The sequence below is a fragment of the Triturus cristatus genome, chromosome 7 (genome assembly GCF_964204655.1).
Source record: "Triturus cristatus chromosome 7, aTriCri1.1, whole genome shotgun sequence".
NCBI classification, from domain to species: Eukaryota; Metazoa; Chordata; class Amphibia; order Caudata; family Salamandridae; genus Triturus; species Triturus cristatus.
In genome coordinates, this window is record NC_140590.1 from 1,332,229,639 (window position 1) to 1,332,251,764 (window position 22,126).

General features: G+C 48.4%; 1 protein-coding gene across 1 annotated transcript in view; it reads right to left on the reverse strand.

The window, feature by feature from the left end:
• Positions 1 to 1,876: 1,876 nt before the first annotated feature.
• The window catches only part of LOC146811981 (uncharacterized), a 515,742-nt gene continuing 495,492 nt past the window's right edge, over positions 1,877 to 22,126 (reverse strand). Inside the window, exons 7-8 of the mRNA XM_085615113.1 lie at positions 10,232 to 10,318; positions 1,877 to 9,684 (exon numbers count right to left, since the gene is read on the reverse strand). Of these exons, the coding sequence (XP_085471239.1) occupies positions 9,631 to 9,684; positions 10,232 to 10,318 (141 nt within the window). The 3' untranslated portion in view covers positions 1,877 to 9,630. The remainder of the gene's footprint in view (positions 9,685 to 10,231; positions 10,319 to 22,126) is intronic.

The window sequence follows — 22,126 nt, forward strand, 5'->3', positions numbered from 1 at the left end:
ACTTAATTTGAATTGAAAGTTAGTTTGTTGACTGGCTGGGGAAGAACATGTTAGTGTCAGTTTCTACCGAACTGCACAGTAAACATACAACATTTTATCACTTACTATTGAGTTAATTTGGGTGTATATTTGAGGAAAACATGTCATTTAATGTTGATTCTGATGGAACTTTGTTCCAAAGTTTCCTATTTCAGTTACACCTGAGGAAGAGATTTTATCTCAATATGCATTGAGTTTATAACATTACAAAGATTCAATTTGGATTATTACTTGCGAAGAAATTAATATCATGGATTGTTCTACACTGGAATCATCATATTGTCAATAAAACACAGAAGATGTGGATATTGACCTTTTGTTCGGTTTGAACTGGATTACATATGGATTAAAAGGCATACAAATGATAAAAAAGGATGAAAAATTATTTTCACAAGTGTTGCTGGATTCAAATTGCCCTACGGGCCTATTTGGGGGCTTGCACCCTGGGTCTGTTGCAACTAATTAGTCCATCAGAATGGTATCAAACTCACTGTCAGACCAGATAACAGTGGTGTGCGGTATGAGACTGGGTTGCCCTCCTTTCCCTCTGCTATTCGCCCTTGCCATAGAACCCATGGCCCGCAGGATCCGACAGTCCAAGAGGATTACTCGCTTTATGTGGTCAGAGAACCTGAAACATAGACTATCATTGTATGCAAACTATGTCTCAATATATCTAGGTAACCCAGCTGGATCTGGCCCTGTGGAGATCCAACTAATAGATAACTTCAGTCAATATTCCAGGCTCAGAGCTAGCAGGATGATAATAATTCTCTATCCACTGTCTGGTGCAGGTGAATAGGGGCCCTAGGTGGTAGAGAGAGGAATTAGCATTAAGATCCATTCCATCAATTACCCTGGGGACAAGCTTCATTAGGTTGGAGATAGCTGGAGCTGAAAATATATGGGCCCCTTGCTTGACTGCACCCGAAGGGATACACAGGTGTGGATGCTACGTCTCCTATATTAGGTGGGGAGAATTGCAAATCTAAAAATTATCATTCTCCCTAAAATTCTATATACTATACAAAATGACTCCTTCATCCTACCTCAAGGCAATCTCCGGACTGCTGAATCTGTGATAAGGTCATTTCTCTGAAACAAGGGAAACCCTACAAGCTAATTCATGAGATGCTGCAAATCATCAGGTAATGGGGGTCCGGTGATGATAGCCCATGAATCTTCCTGCTAGGCTTCTCATTTGGCTGTAGCAAACGGCTAGTTCTATTTGGCGAATGTTGGGCCGCATATGGACCGGGCATTTGTGGAGGAGGAGGAATTGCTGTTCATGCTTATGGCTCCATGGGAAGTCTCAAACTCAACTAGGTTCTGCCTCATGTTGCTTCGCTTCCACCAAAGAATATATTTGACACCCAAAAGGTCATGGCAGTTCCAGAGATGGTCTGGGCCGGAGTACTTAAGATTATGGGCTGCCATTGGGGATATTGTGCATACTGTATGGTTGTGCCCCACTCTGGAGGCATTCTAGTCTGAGATCTTTAATACACTTCAGAGAATAATGAAACTTCTAATAGAACAGAGTTTAAAAATAGCTTTTTCTTAAAATGATAGAAGAGAAGGACTGCACAAGAAGTGAAAAGCTTTCCTCTGGAAAAAAGGAATGTTGCCCAGAATTGAAGGAATCAATCTCCAGGAAAATTAAATGTGTGGAAGTGCAGTCTCAATATGGGCTTTTAGACATTCCCATATATGAGGCTAGAGTATGTCCTCGAAGGCATAAAAAAACTATGAAATAGCTGGGAAAAGTACTACAAGAATGAGCTTTCTTTTTTTTTTATTTCTTTTTATTGATAACCAAAAGCAGAGACATGTCGTTCTTGCAGCAATGTACACAATACACAAAGTCATTTACAGTACAGCAATGCTAGTATCTCGCATCATACATCTTAAAAACACCACAATGCGTGTCACGTCCATATCGTTTGTGGAACAGATCAATGCAATACATGCCCAAATCGCAGTACTAGCATTTTAACACTTAAGTAATTCCACTAATCAAAGCGCTTCTCCCAGTCCAGAGACGGGGAACTCATCCTGCAATCAACTCTTTGGGGTTACAAATCAAAGCCCTCATCGCAGTTTGACCCATTTGCCTTGGAAGCTAGATAGGTTTAGTATAGACCCCAGAAGTTCTTAGGCTGATTGCGGGGGGGGAGGGGGTAGTGGGTCACTATAATACTCTGATTGTGTGCTACAGTACACCATGGCGTTTGACCAGCCAATTATAGAGGGGGTCGGGCCCCGGGACCAACAGATTGCAACTCTACGCCTAGCCAACAGGCGTCCCATGTCTACCAGTCGTCTAATTACCTTAAGTAGATGTCTGGAATAGCCCAATAAGGCGAGCATAGGGTCAGGTTCAAGTGTGGTGTCTGTGACCTCTCCCAAAGTCTTAAATATCAACGCCCAAAAGGCCGCAATCCCAGGGCATAACCAGGCGAGATGGAAAAAATCTGCTGAGTTAACACCGCAATGCTTGCACGCTGCAGAGTCACGTAAACCATACCTGCCGAGCCTCTCTGGAGTATAAAAGACTCTGTTCAGAAATTTAAAATGTATCAACCTGTGTCGCCCATTTAATGAAATACGCTTGGTGCTCTCACAGCAATACTTCCAAGTTTTGTCATCAATAAACCAGTTCAGGTCCGCCTGCCACGCTAACCTAGCCATTGTGTAATGGTTAACTAGGTATCCCTGTGCTGTGTTATAAATCCTGGAGACAATTCGTACTGGCGAGTCAGCCTTAATAACATATGTGAGTGGAGCAATATCTAGTGGCTCATCTAACCCATTGCCCAGGAGTTCCTTCAGTGAGTGCCTCATCCTGTGGAAGTGGAATTGGGTCAATGGTGTAGCATTCTGTCCCACCTGTTCAGTCTCTCCCCATGTTATCGCTTTACCCTCCACAAACATATATCCTATTGTGTGAATATTTATGGAGTTTAAGGCCCTAATCACCCCTTTTGCCTTGCGTTGAGACAACCAGAGACACCACTCTAACGGGGTCCTAGGGGAGTATAGAATGACACCTGTTTGTAATTTCAGAAGGTGATGCCAGGCGTGTATTGTCACATTAATGGAGTCTAGGATACCAGTCCTGCGATCAGGTGGTTTGAACAGGAGCGCTGGCATTGGGGATGGGGCCGCCACTACTTACTCAATCCGAAAATGCGGAGTTTCGGTAGGGCCATGCATCCAGTAGTGCGCATGTGCGCCCTGCACAGCTCTGTAGTACAAATCTAGATCCGAAGCTCCCAGTCCACCTAAGCTGTAAGGCAGCATCAGGATGTCCAACTTAACTCGGGCGTGTCTCCCAGCCCAGGCTAACCGTACCAACAGGGCTGACAGCAACCAAAAGAAAGACCTTGGAAGGACCATGGGAAAAGTTGTAAATATAAATAGGAAACGTGGAAGGACTGCCATTTTCATAATCAACACCCTACCCGCCAACGACAGGGCTAAGCGTATCCATCGATCCACGTTGTCATCAAGTTTAGATAACGCTCTCCCATAATTTTCTTTAAAAACCACTTCCGAGTCAGTGTGTACTCTAAAGCCCAAGTATCGGACTGGCTCAGTCGTCCAACTCAATGGGTATTCTGGCGTAAATGGGGCCGTATCTGAAGTCAGCGGGAAAATGATCGATTTATTCCAATTAACCTTGAGGCCGGACCTTGCTCCAAAGAGAATCACTTTGCACAGTACAGGCGACAGATTCTGACCAGGATCTCTAACATATAATAATGTATCATCTGCATCTGTGGATATAATCAAGTTATAGTTCGGAAAACGTATACCCCTATGGCCGTGATACTCACGCAGAGCGCATGCAAGAGGTTCCGCAACCACGAGACATATAGCAATGGGGATAGCGGGCATCCCTGTTGTGTGCCACTGGTAAAGTGAATCGAATCAGTAACCAAGTTGCCGATCTTGATCCTAGCTGTAGGGGAATTGTACAGCACTGCCACCATTTGCAAAAAGACACTCCCTAACCCCATTCTCATCAATACCTGGGTCATGAACCACCACTCCACGTACTCAAACGCCTTCTCCGTGTCGAGGAACACGGCCACAGCCTGGATGTCCAGCCTAGTATGTTGTATAGCCCAAACACCGTCCTCAAGTTGTAAGTAAGCTTTCGACCAGGGAAAAAGCCGGCTTGCTCTGGTGATATCAATAGTGGCACTAGGGGAGACAATCAGGTCGCTAAGATCTTGGCATACATTTTTGTGTCCACATTGAGGAGTGATAAAAGGGCAATAAGATGCACATTCAGTTGGTGGTTTATCAGGTTTGAGTATTGTAACAATTAGCGCTTCCCGCATTGAGGGTGGAATAATTCCCGTTTCAATAATTTCCTCAGAAAGTGTTTGCAGGTGCGGAATTAATAGGTCCCTGAACTCCTTAAAAAAGGAAACAGTAAGACCATCTATGCCGGGGGCGCTGATGGATTTCATCCTGACCAGAGCTAAAACTATTTAGTCTACTTCTAGTGGGCGCATAAGGTATTCTCTATGTTCGTTCGTCAGCCAGGGCAATTTAATGTGAACCAGGTAATCTAAGGTAGCTTCGTCCCACCATCAGAGCTATATAGTGACGCATAATAATGCTTAAATCTGTTGGCAATTTCCTGTGGTTCAATTAGTGGTTCCCCATATGCATCATTAATGACTGCCACACTAGCCTTCTCCCTCCGTTTTTTCAGCAGCGAGGCCAGGACCGATCCTGGACGTTCTCCCTCTCCGTATATGTGGGCTGTCGCATATTTGCCAAAGTGCTTTATTTCTGCATCAGCCGTAGAGTGGTACTCCTGCAGCATCCGATACAATTCTTGTGTGACACTTTTGTCCGCCTCTGTTTGTAACTTCTGCTCTCGGGTTTTTAAGGTGGTCTCTAAATCCGACAAGTGCTTCCGAAGGGTGCGAAGGACACCGGAGTGCTTAGCCATGGTTATCCCTCGGATGTTATCTTTAAAAGTGTTCCACACCGTGGAAAATGAGTCCACTGACCTGGCTCCAGCCAGTTCAGCTTTAAAAACGGGGTCGAGTAATGAGTACGGAGGGAACTGCCAAGTGAAAGGGGGTATATGTTTCTGTGGGGTGTCCATGACAATCTGTACTGGGGCGTGATCTGAGAAAGTGCGAGGGAGTACAACGCAGTCACGGATCTGCGTAAACATATCTCTAGAAATAAACAGATAATCAATCCTGGTGTGTAGGTCATGATATGCTGAATAGTGTGTGAAACCACCCTGACCTTGCGAACGTGTACGCCATACGTCACATAGATCTAATTGGGTAGCAGCAGCTACAATAGACCTAGCCGTGGCTGTAGGGTGTCATGCCAGGCCTCCTGACCTGTCTAAGCGTGGATCTAGCAAACAGTTAAGGTCACCCCCCCAGAGTTGGGGACTCGTGCCGTAACCACTCATTCTAGCTAATAAGTTTTCAAAAAAGGTTTGGTTATCATAGTTTGGGCCAAAGATGTTAGCTAGTACTAGCCCAAGCCCTCTCCCACTACAACGCAATAAAGCGAAGTGACCCTCGGGGTCGGTCTCCAGTGCCTCCAGCTTAAATTCCGATCTTGGATTCACCCAGGTAATTACCCCCCGGGCATGAGAAGTAAACCCCGCAGCATGCATGTTACCCCGTAGCCCCCTGTGCTGCAGCAATGCACTGTGTAGGGGCAAGTGTGTCTCCTGCAAAAGAGCAATGTCAATACCACGTCTGTTGGGATATGCCAGAACTTTCCACAATTTCCTATGGTCATTAAGACCACGGATGTTCCAAGTTAACATTTTTATCTTACAAGTCTGTGATTGCATCTAGAATGTTGGTAGTGATCTAGGCGTATTGAGCACATCGACTTCAGTGTTGCTATGCAATACTTTGTGTCTACACGCTATGTTATGCTTTGTTAAACCATAGCTCTCTACATATATGAAAACAAGTGATTTTGGTCTCTGTACCTTGTCTCCCCCCACCCACGGCATGCATACTTCAAATTTGCGTGCACGAAACAATCCCCCCAAACCCACCGCAATATTAGAAAAATAAAATTTCTAGGTTCCATAAGACAATCAAAAAAAGGCAGATCGCCTATGGGTGGTTCACACACGTGGGCGGATGTAACATGTTCCTCACTCCATCCCGCTCCCATAATGCCATATGGCACTTACGCCTGTCCTCAATCCATTATTGAAATCATCTGACTAACAATACCGTGCCCTCTCTAGTATATAATAACTTCAACTACTAAAAATAATATTCTAATTGCGCTACCCCACTTAGCATCTTTAGTGACTACTATGACTGTTACCAGGGTGCATTATGTATCTTCTATGTCACTATTATTCAGAGTTCGTGGGACATACAGTATAATCGTGTCACTACAGGTATATACAGTTCCTGTCATGCAAACAAAAAGTCTTATCTGCGAATAAGAGTGCTCCGAATTTAGTCTTGCTCCTCAAGGCAGCCTCTGGTCGCTCCCTTCGATCTGGTGATTTTGCAGTGCGTGCTCTGTCCCTGGACCACTCCTTTAGTGCTTTCTGTAGCTGTTTCGGGTCTGTAAATATCCGGGATTGGCCCTGTCAGTTTACCCGCAGACGTGCTGGGTACAGCATGGCATAGTCCAAGTTGTGTTCACGCAGCTGCCTCTTCAGAGGTGCGAACAGTCTGCGAGCTTCTTGTACCCAGTTGAGCCCAGAAACCGGTCCTAGGAAGCTTGTTTCCGGTCCAGGGAAGGCATGGCTTGGCAGTTCGGGCTGGACTGTTCCCATGAGGCACAGGGTCAGACTGATTTGCATATGGCCATGTCTGAACTGGGGTGGCAGAGTGGGCTAAAGAACGGTGATGGATCAAACCCAGATCTGTTGACTGGGTGTGAGTGTTTGATTGGTTCTGATGCTCCGTCCATCACCACCCCCTTTTGTACCACCCTGGAGATCCCAGCACAAGAATGTCGCAGCAAGAGGCTAGGCTGGCAGCCAAGACTCACAAACTCAACTAAACTGCTGGCAATCACCCAGAGCCACAGCGGCACTGAGTTCGTCTAGGCAGCCTACAATACGTTTCCCATGGGCGCAGATTTGCAGCAAGCCCTGTAGGCCAGGCGTTGTTGCCTATGGGGCAGCGGCCCGTAGAATTCCGCCGTGGGTATCGCCTTAAGTGTAGCTGGCTCTCTGAGACGTCCACGTCATGCGGAAGGAGTGGCATCAGTGCAAATGCGGCCCCGGGTACCAGGAATCAGTAGTGCGCGCTCTATCCGGTGTCAGGCAGGTATGTAATAAGCATATAGGCATAGACCCAGCAATCCCCAAAAATCCAGCCACGTTTGTATGGCCGAAGGGTGCACTATGCCTGCCTCCCTCAATGCGTGGATCGTGGGTGTTCAAGGCCTGGCTTCCCATTTCATTGCGCAGGACACCACAAACGTAGCCCAGGGTCCGTACCAGACAATGCGCTCCTGCGTAGCCCCTGCTCTGCCCGCAAGTCCCGATGTGCAGTTTGGGGAGAGATGGGGCCTATGGAGTGATAATGAACTCACTGTGTATGCGCCGGTGAGCGCGCGGCCGGCTCTGATCGTTCGACCACCACTCATTGCACCAGCCCAGCAGCGTCTGAGGGCCCAAGGTCACCCCCGCAGCGCGTCCAGCTCCCGCTGCTCGATTCAGTACCGGGGGTCTGGAAAGTTAGGCACCAGCTCCTTGGATTGATGGCCTGAATCGTTAGTAGCGCCGCACGCACAGAGGCCCCCAGTGCTGGTACTGGTAGGAATATCCGCTCGCTCTCCGTCGACGCGTCACCTACGTAACGCCGCAGGTCTCAGCAGGTCCGAGTCAGGCCTCCGCACAGGTCCGCAGTAGTGGCACTCGCAGCCATCTTCTGTGCTGCAAAATCAGCGGTTTTTGCTGGCGCAACCTCCGCGATCAGCTGGCTGTCGGTTAGGAGCATTTTTGGTAGTGCAGATACAAGATACGTTACGGATAGTGAGATGACTTGGCGGAGCTCTCAATCTAAGCCACCATCTTGGAATCAGGCAAGCTCTGCACCCCCCCCCCCCAAGAATGAGCTTTCTGACTGATTACCATCTCACTCTTGCCCCCGGTAGAATGATTTCATGGGGCACATGAAAGGACTGCCTTCTATCACTCCTGCCATTTTTCTGGTGATGTAATCATTCCCGCAACCAATCCTTGTCGAGCTGGAAAGCTGTGATGTGGAGATGCCAGAGGTGGAATCCTTCATATCTTTGTATGCAGATAATATTCTATGGTATGCGCAGGAGTGGAGCAGATCTCTCGGCTACACTGAACATTTTGCAAGAGTTTGAGGAGTCTATGGGCCCTGCCCAAAAGTTTTGCGCACCTGAAACTTTTCCTGTAGGTAAATCTTGGGGGGTTTCAGGCCTTCTTCTAAACTGGGCCCCAAAGTGAAACAGACAATTCAGCATAATATTTATCAAAGTGAGGTGAACAATCTGAAACACAGCATTTACAACATACTGGAGGCTTTGAAGTACAGGGTTGATCAGTGGCTGAATCTTACAATAGCCAGAGACGTTTTAAGGCATGGTCAAAGTGGGCTCTGGCCTAGGGACTCTGCCTTTCAGGGGCCCCCTGATAGAGCCACTTCTGTGCTGTAGAGAGTCTTGCCCTGATGACCTTGAATAATTCTTAACTTGTTATATATACCCTTTTCCTTTCATTTACTTGTGATGTGGATTATGTGTGAGTCTACTACAGACAGTTTGCAGAGAAATGTTGTGTTGGGTTTTATGCAACATCCACTGACAAAGTTTCTTTTAGAACTAAACAGGAACTCACAAATGCGAGATGTGAGGGTGTAGCAAAGGTTTTTAGTAATATAAGTGAGATGCTGTGTTAAAATATTCAAAACATCGCTATCCATGAATATTAGATATAAACACATTTGGATTTTGGACAAGTGTGCCTGTTCACTGTCAGTAGAAGGCATGAAAATGCTGAAACTGGATAATAAATTCAAAGCTGTTCCGAACATGTCCCCTAAAGTATGTTTGGCCCAGGGCCCCCAAAACTCTTAAAATGTCCCTGACTATGTCAATGGCTAACAGAATAAAAATAAGAGCATTAAGCTGTGAATCTGGGCATTGGTGAAAGTCAGGGCTGACTGTAATGAGAGCAGCAACACAGAGAAAAACTTCCACTGCATATGTGGCCTGAATGGTAAATTTTGCCACAAATAAACAAGCTTCAATACAACTGACAAAATGTTTTATTACCATCTAAAAGTGATGCATTTACTATGGTTTGAACACGGGGTGTCGTACGAGTGGAAGGCTGGCTGAAACTGTGGCTGTTGCCTGTGTTCTTCAGGTTAAAAGCAAAATCCCATGAGGTATTATATCTCCAGGTCTAGTCAAAGACCAAACTAAAGGTCTGGGAAGATGGGTAGGTGTGGAAAAGTGAGGGAACGTGTGGGAAGGCTTTGTCCCTAATTCTTGTGCACAACGAAGACAAATCATTTCACTCAGCACAAAGATGGGGCTCAGACCGGTTTTCTGTTGAGTTTTCCCAACAATTCTTCAGCTTCCTGCACTCCCTGGTCCGCAGCCTGGGCAAGAAGACTTTCCACTTCCCTAAAACACAAAACATGACTGGTCATGGACAATGCATGTGAGAGACTCTTAATCAAAATATTGTATCCCTTTACATATGGCAACGAAACGCTTGGATTTCTGGACACCTGTCACAATATACCTTGACACAAATGCCAAGCGGTGTTCCCAGATGGAATCATTTCGACAAGAAGTTTTAAAACCCCCTTGAATCCCCTTAATGTTTCTAAATATTTTGATATTTTAATGGTTCTTATGATCTTTTCAACTGTTTTACCCTTCTTTTTTTATTTATGAGTCCAATTCTTACTAATGTATAATTGCAACTTTCATTGTACTGACATGAGTTTAATTTTGTGAATTGTGTATCGACACCTTTCTGGATATTAATAAAACCTTTCTGAACTTAAAAAATATTGTATCTCGTGTAAGTTGGAACCGTCAGTTTGCTAGAAAAGCTGACATAATTATAGGCTTTTGAAAACAGTTCTGTTGCTTGCTATTGCAAGCTAAGCATGTCAGAGGGCACTCTTCCACGTTCTGTCACTGTTGGCGATTGCATACTTACATGTCCTCCTGTGGGAGAGTAGTATTCCACAGTTTCCCCAAAGCCAGGTTGTAGGAGGCGTGTGGATGGCCCTGTTGTGAAGCCCGCCTATAAACGAAAATGCCAGACGTGAATAGGATTATACTGTAATGGCACGTGAATAGGCAAAAACTACATGGTGCCTAAAAATGATGACCCCGTGCAGAAGATAAGCAGGTTTTACACAATTCCAGGATACTAGTAAAGGGCTCAGCAAAAGTTACACTATGGTTGAACAAAGGGCGGGTTAGGCTGTGTGAAGACAGCACAAGAGTCAAATTGTCGGAACAATAGTAGTGTTACACAGCATCGAGGATTTGGCCACACCATGCCTTGTGGAGCACAGTTGAAAATTCCCCCACAAAACTACGAGTTCTTTCAAGGGATTTTGTACTCTCAATCCCACAAACCCAAACCGCAGAATATAGACATATGAACATTAAATTATCATCCAGATCTTTCAAAACATTTGCGAGTCCTCCTGACAAAAGCAATGTATGAGGAATCACCATTGCAGAAGGTAACACTATTGCTGGTACAGATATAATATGTTTCTCTGGCTGTCCTTTTCGCCTTAATAATATCAACAGAAATTATTATTATAATGTTGACATTATTGTGTGATAAAAAGGGTAAACTGCCATAAACGTACTTACAGGGGTAAAAGAGAGGTGTGATGTGTGCCTGATACTCCCTGTTGTGTGGAGTTTTACAGAAACGTTGACAATGCCAAGATGAACATCTTACAATAGTAATTTAGGGGTGGGTTTTGGGGCATTGCCAGGCAGTTTTTTTGCCCCACCTCGATGTGCTCAGATGTCTTATATTAACCAGTTATGTAAATGTTACAGAGTTACCTATAGCCATAATGTAGTTATGGTTGCGGGTTCGTCCATCGTACAAGTGTATATTTCTTCTTTAATACATTTGGCTCCATTTGACAAATCTACGGAATACTATACAAATATACTATATATATTCCTATGGTTGATCCTGAAAGGTTTCATGTAGATAGCCAATTACATCCTATTAGAAACCCAGTACGGTTTCAGGCAAGGAGTCAGAAGAACTAATCAGTGTCTAAATCTTTTACTACTGATTGTAAGGTACAGATTCTTACAGAAAGGCATCTGTCAAAGGGGGTTTATTGACCTATACATGGGATTTGATTGCGTGAATAGAGCCAAACTGTAGAGCATCACCAAGAAAATGTGTAGAAAATAGTCTTCTGAGTCTACCGAAAATTATGCAGAATAATCTTATGGCTGCAATAAGGACAGGAGCCAATGACTAACACATTGATTCTTATCTCGGCTAGAGGAGCGGGACATGGTTGCATTCAGGCACCCCTCCTGGTCTCCTTCTACATTTTCTGACTCAAGTAACATCTTCACAGTGAGTCACGAGATTTAGTAGCTTTCAGGGTCATCTTTCGCCTTCCCCTCCATACGGATGATGCAGTATTCCTCCCCTAAATGACTATTGGCCTTCAAAGTGCAATTTTTAGGTCTCGCCTAGGCAGTTCATGCGCTGTCTGGTCGAGAGATGGTGTATACAGTATAGCGGGGGAAGCTCTGCCCACTTTCTGCCTATTGTGAGTGGCTGCAATCGTAAATGCTGCTTTATGATTGGTTTTTGGAAACTTAATCCCGCCTCCTTATTGTCCTTCCACAGCTATCGGCCCCTTTACTTTTAAAACCGTTTTGTTTCCTTGCCTCCCCCCGTTCCCTCCCGCAGTCCGTGACTTCTCAGGCCAGCAGCACCCACCCTCCCACCTCCTCCCATTCGTGCCTTCTTTAATGCCCACACTTCAGTTTAAAATGCAATAGATCTCGCGTAAATACGAGCCATGTTGCATTTTCAGTGCTTGTTTGTCTTATGATTGGTGGGTAAATTCGCACTCTTTGTCTCGCATGGGCGCGATGCCTTGCATCGTGCGCATGCGCGACAAAACAGTGGCGTTTTCCCAGTTCACTGCGGGCATTGTAAATGCTTGTTTAAAGAACTTCCTTTTTAGGTCTCGCGAGCCAAAGGCTCGAAGAGACATTTTATATGTGGTATTTTCAAAGTGCTACCCACAGTTTTGGCTGGCCTAAACCTTGAGTGCACGTTGGCGTGCACGTGCACAGCTGCTGCTCACACTCCCTCCTCCCTTCTCCCCTTCCCTTTTCGTCAGCTTTGATCAGGCTCCTCTGTTGCTGGCATTCCCCCCTCCCTTCTCGCCCAGCCCTTCTTGTCACCTCGGCTTGTTTAACACAGCTGCTGCTCGCACTCCCTCCTCCCTTCTCCCCCTCCCTTTTCTTCAGCTTTGATCAGGCTCTTTCTTTCCGTTTGTTTTCTTTCCTTTACCTTCTTGTTTGTTTTACTATTGCATGCATCCTTCTATTCACGTTAACTCTTTACTATTGCATGCGTTTTAACTTTTGTTTACATTTTTTGTTCGCATTTTGAGGCACGTAGGTTTTGTGGTGAATTTTTACAAGGTTGCATGTGTAGGCTTGCGTTTTTGTATCGTGTACGTTAAGGCGCATCGAGTGTTCAGTGCGGGTTATTTTCGATGCACTTGATGATCCTATACAAACGATCCGCACGTTCACATTAAACTACGCACCCTTAGCACCAGTTACATGTAAAGTAAATACAGGTGGGGTTCGTAAGTGTGTAAATGAGCTGGTACGAACAAAAAGGCACACTATTTCATTTGCATGGAAGTATATACGTAACGCAACCCTTCAGCTAGAGAAGCCCTCGCCTCGGACTGGTGCGTAGAGAAATAAACCTCTTTTCTGACTCAGTCTCGGGCGCGTCCAATAAAGTTATGTTTTGATGCTATAGACTTGACCCACTGAGCTTTGTGTTTCCTAGGTGAATGTAGTGAAAGGAAAATGCCTTCAAAAATAGGGCCCTGCCTTTCTGGCCAGCGTCTCAGTGCAACACCTCAAACTGTCGGACTTAATACAGCACGTCCACCGTTTCTAAGCGCTGAAAATACGAGATGCCATATTACACAGTTTAACAATACCCATTTTATTTGGTGGGAAGCTGTGTAGGCCTTGTCTGAATTGAAGTAGGGGAGCTCATTGAAGGCTCTGCCCACCTTGCAAGGCTCGCAGCAGCTGCACCCCGCGGGCCCCTTCACTGGATACACCTCGGACCAGGCGCGCAACACCCATTAGACTCACAGGGCTTCAGACCCCCCCCCCCGTCGTGTGTGGCAGCCCGGGATGAGACCACTTCTCGGGCAGACACAAAGCCGTGCCTGAGCACTTCACAGGTCTTTAAAAAGACCATTTGCATGTTAATGAGGCTTCGCTGTTGTTTCACCCCTTCTAAGAGCCCCTGCAGCCCCACTCTGCCTAGATTCAGCCCCCCCACCCCCGAAATCAGCGCCACTCTGCCTACTGTTTAAAGATTCAGCCCCCCCCCCTCGAAATTTTTGCTTTAGCCCCCCCCCGAAATTTGGCTCTAGTTGCGCCTCTGCCTCGGACCTCATCACACTAGCAGCTGCTGCGCTCCATTCAACAGCTTCCTACACGTTTTACACAGTTCCTGTTTTATTTAAACAGATTCAAGTTGCTTGCGCGGTTAAAAGCTGCCCTTTATTTGGTCTATTGTCACTTTCGTTCAACAGAAGAGTGAAACACGTAAATAACCCCCTCTCCCCCCAAAAAAACGTACTGTTGGGATTGTTGTACTTGAGCCGCTTTTCGTTCTAGGAGGGGCTGGGTCCTTACATCTTCACCACGTACTTTTCAAGCGCAGTTTGTGTAGTCTTCCATAATTCCTGAGTTTCCATTTCTGAGCGTTCGATTCATTCTCGAACATTGCTGTTTGAAGAATAGTGCACTGTGGTGTAAATGGAGTAAAGGTATCCTTAAAACGTCCGGGACTGCCCAAAATTATTATAGGTACGACACTGTTTAAAATATTTTTTCTGTTAAGATTTCGTGTGGCAAGACGAAGAATCTCGTAAAAACGAATATTTTTCTAAGTGTAAAATTAATCAGAGCTGAGCCTCACCGCTGGCGTCGGCTATAAGAGTTCGGATCCCCCAAGGTAAACTCAGCGTTCCATGCTTCGGAGGTTGTTAAATCCAGTACCTTTAAATTGGAGCTAATAGTAACAAATGCTCTTTAGCGCTTAGAAAAGGCAAAATCGGTGTTAAGCGCTATGTAAATATCACACCATTGTTCTGTGAAGGTTATTTGTCTGCAAATATTAACATATCGCGGATTCCTTGTGCTCTTTAAGATGCCAGGGTAACAAGCATTTGCAATGCTATAGGTCTCGCATTTTCGCGAATTTAAGCTATTGCCATTGTAATTGACAAAACCTTCTATTTATATTTTAAAAACTAAAACAAAAATAAAAGGCAGTTATTTGCAATGTCAATAGCACAAAGTAGCGTAAATTTTCAAAACCAACACATAGATAAAAGGTTTGTCATTTACAATGCCAATAGCTCAAACTTTTGCGAATGCGAGACCTATTGCATTGCAAATGCTTGTTTTTTTCGAGTGCTTGACTTTCTTCGGTGTCTATGGTCTTTGTTATTGATGGCTGCTGCCTTTCCTGGTTTCTGACAGGGAGGAGTAGGTGCAGAGTAGGAGAGAAGAAGCGGGCAGGCGGGGTGGCTACAGAGCGAGGCTGAAAGGAGGCGGCTGATGCCTACTGCAGTCAGTGAGGCTTATTCTCATCCGGGGTTGCTGCGGGAGCAGCTGCCTTGGAGGCGATCGCCGCTGCTGGGGAGGCAGCTCTGCCTTCAAGATGAGACATAACCCTGCAGCAAGACCTGGCGCGCCTTTCCACACACCCACAGGTGGACCAAGTAACCCCTGCACATTGCCCCTCTCGGCTCGAGAAGCACCATTCGTGCCATGGGGGTGGGGGATTTAGGAAGTCTAGTGGGGGCAGGGTTGACGGCACTTACCCCCAGATGCCGGGGGATTTGGGGTTGTAACAGCAGGGAGCTGGCTCCCACCCCCTTTGAAGCCGGACCGGGCTGGAGGAAGTGACGGGCCTGCCCTTAATGGAAAGAGAAAGAACCGTGGGGAGGGCAGAGCAGCACCGTCCCGGCTTCTCGTGGCAGAGCCAGCCCCTGGGGCAGACAGCAGCCAGTCCTGGGACAAGAGAATTGTAATGATGCTATGGGCAGTGTCTGCTTGCTGCTCTTCCCCCAATAACTTGCAGGAGGCCTTGTAAGGGATGTATATGCCTTTAATAACACTTATAACTCTTCCCCGAGAGAGCGCCGGGCAACACGCTCCGATCGCCGTCTCTCGCGCCGCGCTAATCATCGCGCATGCGCAGTAGCGTCCAATATGGCCGCTACGCGCGTTGCCGTCCTGACGTAGTGCGCGTCAACTAGACCGCGACACTACATATCTCCCCCTTTTTATACCACCCAACACAATTACCCCGACCATGTGGTCAGTCCATTTCATAGTCTCTAAACTTGGATGGTCTCACCACAGCTCTCCCCACCCGGGTGTGTCTTACCGGTGTGGAATGTCCTTCTCGGCCTCCTTCTGCGACCGGGCCTCCGTCAGTTCCTTCCGGAGTGCCCTGGCCCTCTCTCTCTTCTCTCCCACCGTCTTCCTGGGTCCTTTCCACCGGGGGCCATCCGTCTGGTGTGTCTCTCTCTCTCTCCTGCTCTTCGCTCATGTTCTCTCCGCGCTCTCTTTTGGACGTACCTGCGTCCCTTGTCGGCCCTTCCGTCGGGGTTTCCCCTTCCGTGTCCTCCCGGGGCCATTGTATGATTTTGTTGCACTTGGCCATGCGATCGTGAGACCACACGTTTCCGTCGCTGAGCAACGCTGCCCGGTCGTACACCTCTTCTACTCTTAGGGGTGGGGAGTACTTGCTTTCTCCCTTCCGCTTCAGGACTGCCAGCTTCACTCTGACCCACTCCCCTTTTTCCAACGCCGTCTCCTTCACCCTCTTGTTGCGGTTGTAGTGTTCCGTGTAAATGCGTTGTGCCTTCTCCAGGTTGTGTTGCACCACCGCCGGAGACCATTTGCTGGTGATGGTCTTCTCCTGCCAAGCAACATTGTCTCTGGTGAAGGGTTGCCTTCCTCGTAGGATCTGGAAGGGACTGAACCCCGTACCGGTGGGGGTGATACGGTATGCCCATATCGTGCTTTGCACTTCTTTCTCCCAGTCTTTGCCCCTCGTGATGGCCGCTTGTATGGAGACCATAAGCACCCTGTTGAACCTTTCTACTTGTCCGTTGCTGGCCGGATGATATATCGAGGTGTGCCGAAGTAGAATGCCATTCCTGTTTGCAAACGTGACCCACTTGTCCGAGGTGAATTGGGGGCCATTGTCACTGATTATGGTCCTGGGTATGCCTTCCCTGAGGAACACTGCCTTGAGGAAGCGCAGTATTTCGTCCGTGTCCATGATCTCGTTGATGTGCACTTCTGGCCACTTCGAGTACTTGTCTACTAACGCACAGAGGTATTTGGGGACCCCCTGATCGTCTAGTATAGGCCCTAAGATGTCCACTGCGACCTCTTCCCATGGGTTACTGGGGTTTGTGAACTTCCCTAAGGGTGGTCTCATTGGCTTCAGTATCTTTTCCGCTCCTTGGCACTGCACGCAGTCTCTCACGTGCATCTCTACTTGCATGTCCATTCCTGGCCACCAGTACGTTTGTTTAGTCCTGGCCTTCGTCTTTACGATTCCCAGGTGTCCTTCATGTAGTATGGATAGCAGATCCGGTACTATGTTCTCCGGTGGTACCACTCTGTTGCCTCTGTAAACGAACACCCCGTCGTTCCCCACCGACAGCTCTTCTCTGACCTCGTAGAACTGCCGGACTTTGGGTCTTTGTCGTCTCCGTTCTGGCCACCCTCGTACAATGTACATCTTGATGTCGTCCATATCTTCATCCGCCGCATACGCGTCTTTCCACTCCTGCCTGCTGATGGCTTTTTCCGGGTCGTCTGTCAGGGCTACCATCTCTTCTTCGTCTTCCATGCCATTGGAGGCACTGTCCATCGCTGACGCCCTGCTGAGGTAGTCCGCTATCTTGTTTCTTGAGCCCGGGATGTACTCCACGTCGTACCGATACTCCAGGAGTTTCAGCGTCATTTTCGCAATCCGGGGGGTGGCGCTGGCATGACCATCAGATGTCAAAACCTTCACTAGGGGCTTGTGATCCGTCTTCACTTGAAATCTGGTGCCCCACAGGAACTGACGGTACTTCGTCATGGCCCATACCACAGCCAGCATCTCTTTCTCGATCACACTGAACTTTTGTTCCGACGACGTCAACGTCCTGGACGCGAAGCTGATCGTCTCCGTCCCTCCTTCTGGTCGTTCTTGCATGAGCACCGCTCCTAGCCCTTTGTCACTCGCGTCCGTCATCAATATGGACCGCCCCTGAGGATCGTACCCCTGCAGCGGGATCGCTTGGCTAATTTCCTGTTTCACCGTGTCGAACTCATCCTGCGTCTCTTCAGTCCATACCAACGCCGTCTTGTCCCTCGTGAGTTGCCTCATGTGGTGAGTTTTCGTGGCGAAGTGGTGGACGAACTTGCTATAGTATTCCGCCATTCCTAAAAATGACCGTACTTCTTCCTTGGAGGTGGGCGGAGGTGCGTCGCAGATGGCCTTCACGTTCCCTTTCTTCGGTGTTATCCCCTGCGCTCCTATCTCATGCCCCAGGTATGTGACTGATGTCATCCCGAAGTGACATTTCTCCCACTCTGCCGTCAGGCCGTTCTCCTCTAGGATCTTCAATACCGCCGCCAGTTTCTTGTCATGGTCTTCCAGCTCAGTCCCCATCACTAGGATGTCATCCTGGAAGTATTGCACTCCCTCGATGTCCTTGAATAGGCGGGCCATCAGCTTCTGGAACACCGCTGCTGCCGAGGCTAGACCGAAGGGCATGCGGCAGAATTGGTAGCAGCCAAACGGCGTGATGAAAGATGTCAGTTTCTTGCTCGTAGGATGCAGCACTACCTGGTGGTATGCCGATTGCAGGTCGATGGTGGAGAACCATTTCACGCCTTTCGTGCGGGCCAACATTTCCTCTATGCGTGGTAAGGGGAATTTTTCTACCACGATGCACGTGTTTAACTCTCTGAGGTCCACGCATAGACGCACCTTGCCTGACGGTTTCATGGCCACTACCAGAGGCGCCAACCACTCCGCGCTGTCGATGGGTTCGATGATTCCCCCGTCTTCCAGTCGGTGGAGTTCCTGTTGTACCGCCTCTCTCACCGCAATCGGTATGTTCCTTACTTTGTGCGCTACCGGACGGGCGTTTTCTTTAAGGACGATCTTGTGGGAGAACTTCTCGAGTTTCACGATTTTCCCGCCAAAAACCTTCGGGTGTCCACTCCGCCATTTCTCCACCGTCGACTCCTCTCCGTCCAGGGTCACCATCACCTGGGTGTGCCCTCCTGGATTCAGCTGTACGCCCAACTCTCCTTGGTCCATCCAGCCCAGGACTGACGGCCCTTTCTCCGCGACGTACAGTTTGCAGTGGGCACTCCGCTCTTTGAACTGGAACAACAGCTTCTTGAACCCTACCATCGGGATGGGTTCCCCTGTGTAGGTGACCGGTCGAATGTCGGGGGGTTCTAGCTGTGCGCCCCATGTGGGTCTGAATCTCTCGTTCCACACCGATCTTTGGACGATCGTGTAGGGAGACCCTGAATCCGCCACGATGGTGATGCCTACTCCTCCAATGATCATGTCGCACTGGGGCTTGCGCGTTCTCCTCCCATCGATGCCCAGCACCTGGTCCTCCACACACAGGACTTCATCGTCTTCCTCCAGACCTTCTGCTTCTTCCCCTGCATCTTGCGCCACAAATTTCACCGCTTGCTGTCTCCCTTTCCTTCGGCATACTTTCTCGTAATGACCTACCAGGCCACAGAACGCACACTTGGCTCTGAAGGCGGGGCACCGTTTGTCGTGCGCTGCGTGGCTCGAGCTTCCGCATCTGTAGCACCTCATCGCTTCTCCCTTTTCTTGCTTCCATGTCTGTCCTGGTTTGGCCTTCCCTTTGGGCGTTCCTCTGTACTCCCCCGGCGCTGTTTTACCTCGTCCGTGCTGGTCCGCATCATCCACCTTATTGACCGTGAGTCTGGGGGCCGGGTCTCTCTTTGCCGCCTCCGCGCAGCGCTTGGTCAGTTCCGCCCTTTTTACTATGGCGATCACGTCTTTCAGCGTCGCATCCCCACTCGCCCACAGTTTATCTTGCACCGTCTTGCTCGTCGTATGCATTACGATTTGGTCCTTGATGAATTCTTCCTGTAACCCTCCATACTTGCACGTTATCGCGAGTTTACGCAGCGCCGCCACGTAGTCGTCTATTGTTTCCCCCGCTTCTTGCTTCCTCTGCTGGAAATTATAGCGGTCGATAGAGGTGCACACTGCAGGCCGATAGTGGTTGTCCAAGTCTTCAATGGCGTGTGAGAACACATCTGTGTCCCCTACCTGTCTGGCGACCGGTGTGAGGTTTTGAAACACCCGTATTCCTTCTGGTCCCAGATTGTGTAAGAGTATCCTCTTCCTCCTGGCACTGGAGAACGCCTCCTCGTTCTCATCTTCCAGCGCTTCTAGGTAGTTTTTGAAGTACTCCCTCCAGTCTTCCCACTTCATTTGGGGTTCTCCCGGACGTGGAAGGAACGGGATCGGCGTCGTTAAAGCTGATGGTTGTGCACTCATTTTGGCTTCCGCCTGTTTCCTTGGGCTACCTGGCGCGTCTGTCCCCGCTCCCCTTCTTCGGGTACCTGGGACTGCGTTCGAGCTGCCTGCGCCGTCGTCACCCGATTCCACCAGGGTCTCCTCTGCCGTTCTGCGGTCCGCCTGCCTGCGCTGTTCCTCCGCTTCATGGCCGGCACCTTCACTGCCCACGTTCCACTCTCTGGCGTCTGTCTGCCACTGCCGCGCTCTCCCGGTGCGTAGGCGTCTGTCCTCGACCCCCTCGGTCCTCTTACCGCGTGGGGTGACGTCCCTCCTTGTGGGTACTCCTCCCTGAAGCAAGTTGGGGGCACCTTCCTCCTGGTCCACGCAGGGTTCTCACCAGCCCAGCCTCGTCGCCACTGTAATGATGCTATGGGCAGTGTCTGCTTGCTGCTCTTCCCCCAATAACTTGCAGGAGGCCTTGTAAGGGATGTATATGCCTTTAATAACACTTATAACTCTTCCCCGAGAGAGAGCCGGGCAACACGCTCCGATCGCCGTCTCTCGCGCCGCGCTAATCATCACGCATACGCAGTAGCGTCCAATATGGCCGCTACGCGCGGTGCCGTCCTGACGTAGTGCGCGTCAACTAGACCGCGACACTACAAGAATCACCATCCTCCGGAGTGCTGCCCTCCCGAGCCAGACTCTGGGGGAAACTTTTTGCAAACTTTGGAAAGTTTCAGTGTTGTGTGTTTTTGGCTCCACTCCCCCCGCATCGTTCAGGTCTGCATCTGTTGCTTAGCATTGAACTCTCCCTCGTCTTCTCTGACTGTCTGTACTCCCTCACCAAGACTCCTCTCCCTAACATGTTCGCTCATCCTTCGATGCTCGACTTCACAACCATACCTCTACTCGCTTCGTCTCTCACCTGACGCTCTTCTGGCCATCATTTCTCTCAGCCCATTTTGTCCCGTTTCTGTCTGTTTCCCCTGTTTGCTTCCCTCAATTGTTTCTCCCCCACCACTCCCTGCTTCACTCTCCCCTTAACTTAATTCTGTCCCTCCACTCTGTGGGCCTCTCCCCACCCCCTGTCTCTGGATATTCCCGGGGGGATGTTCTCTCTGTTCTGCACCTCTAAGCCTCTCGTCTTTTGAGGTCTTGTGCCTCCTGCTGGCCCTCTTGCCGTGGTCCATGCTGGGACTGGCCGAGCTCCGCGTCAGGGTCTGTCTGGAGGATGGAGGCGGACAGCGAGCAGGACTGCATCAGCGTGCAGTACAAGAAGGCTGATGGGGCATTTATCACCCTCCTGTCAGACTTTAAGCAGGTGAGAGGCGTGAGTGACACGAGGTGTTTATTTATTAGTGTGGGGTACAGACCCATGGCCAGTGACACAGTAAGGGAACCTAGGACAGATTAGGGACGAGTCACTCACTCCTGTGTGGGTTGTAGAGTACCCCAAAAATTATTTTAATTTGGCCACTCATGCCTCTGGATCTCGGTGCCACAGCACCGGCTGCACAGTTGATAGCTACGTCCTTGCCTGAGCATTTCTTCGTCTCTCTCTTGGCAGATGGTGGGCAGGTGAGAGGCTGTGGACTGCATGCAATGCGGTCTGACAGGTGGCATCCCTTATATTCTCTGGATAAGACTGCCTTCCAGCCTGCCAGAATAATGGAAACATAGAAAGAAGCCAGTCTGCCAAACCAATGCGCGGCTCACTATTTCTGAACACCGTGCCACATAGTTTATTGCTTCTATTTAACCAGCCATTTTTTGGATTTGTAAGAAATGCACCTGCAGTTTGGTATTCCGTTTGCAAGGTCGTTTTGCTTGCATTCCTTTCACTTATGGGGTAATGCAAACGCCTAATGAGATGCTTTATGAAAAGAGCGCTGTCTCAATACCAGTGCTTCCTCACATGATTGTGTATGCACAGGACCGGCGCACTGCGTTGCATTCTCACACATCGGATGGCCATTGCTGCATAAGTTCTCTAGCAGTAGGCACGAGCTTTATACACTTTTTGATGTATAGCTCAAGAAGCTCTGCTGTGCCACAATTGGTGTAATTCGTTTTCCAGAAATTAATAAGGACGTGATTTATACAGGATGCCTGGAATGCTCAAAGACGACTGGAGCGCGGTTCCCAAAACGGCACTATAAAAGTTAGCATTAGAATTGGCACAACCATTTAGCATTGTTGCTTTATTTGTAGGTTGAGGTGTGTACAGGT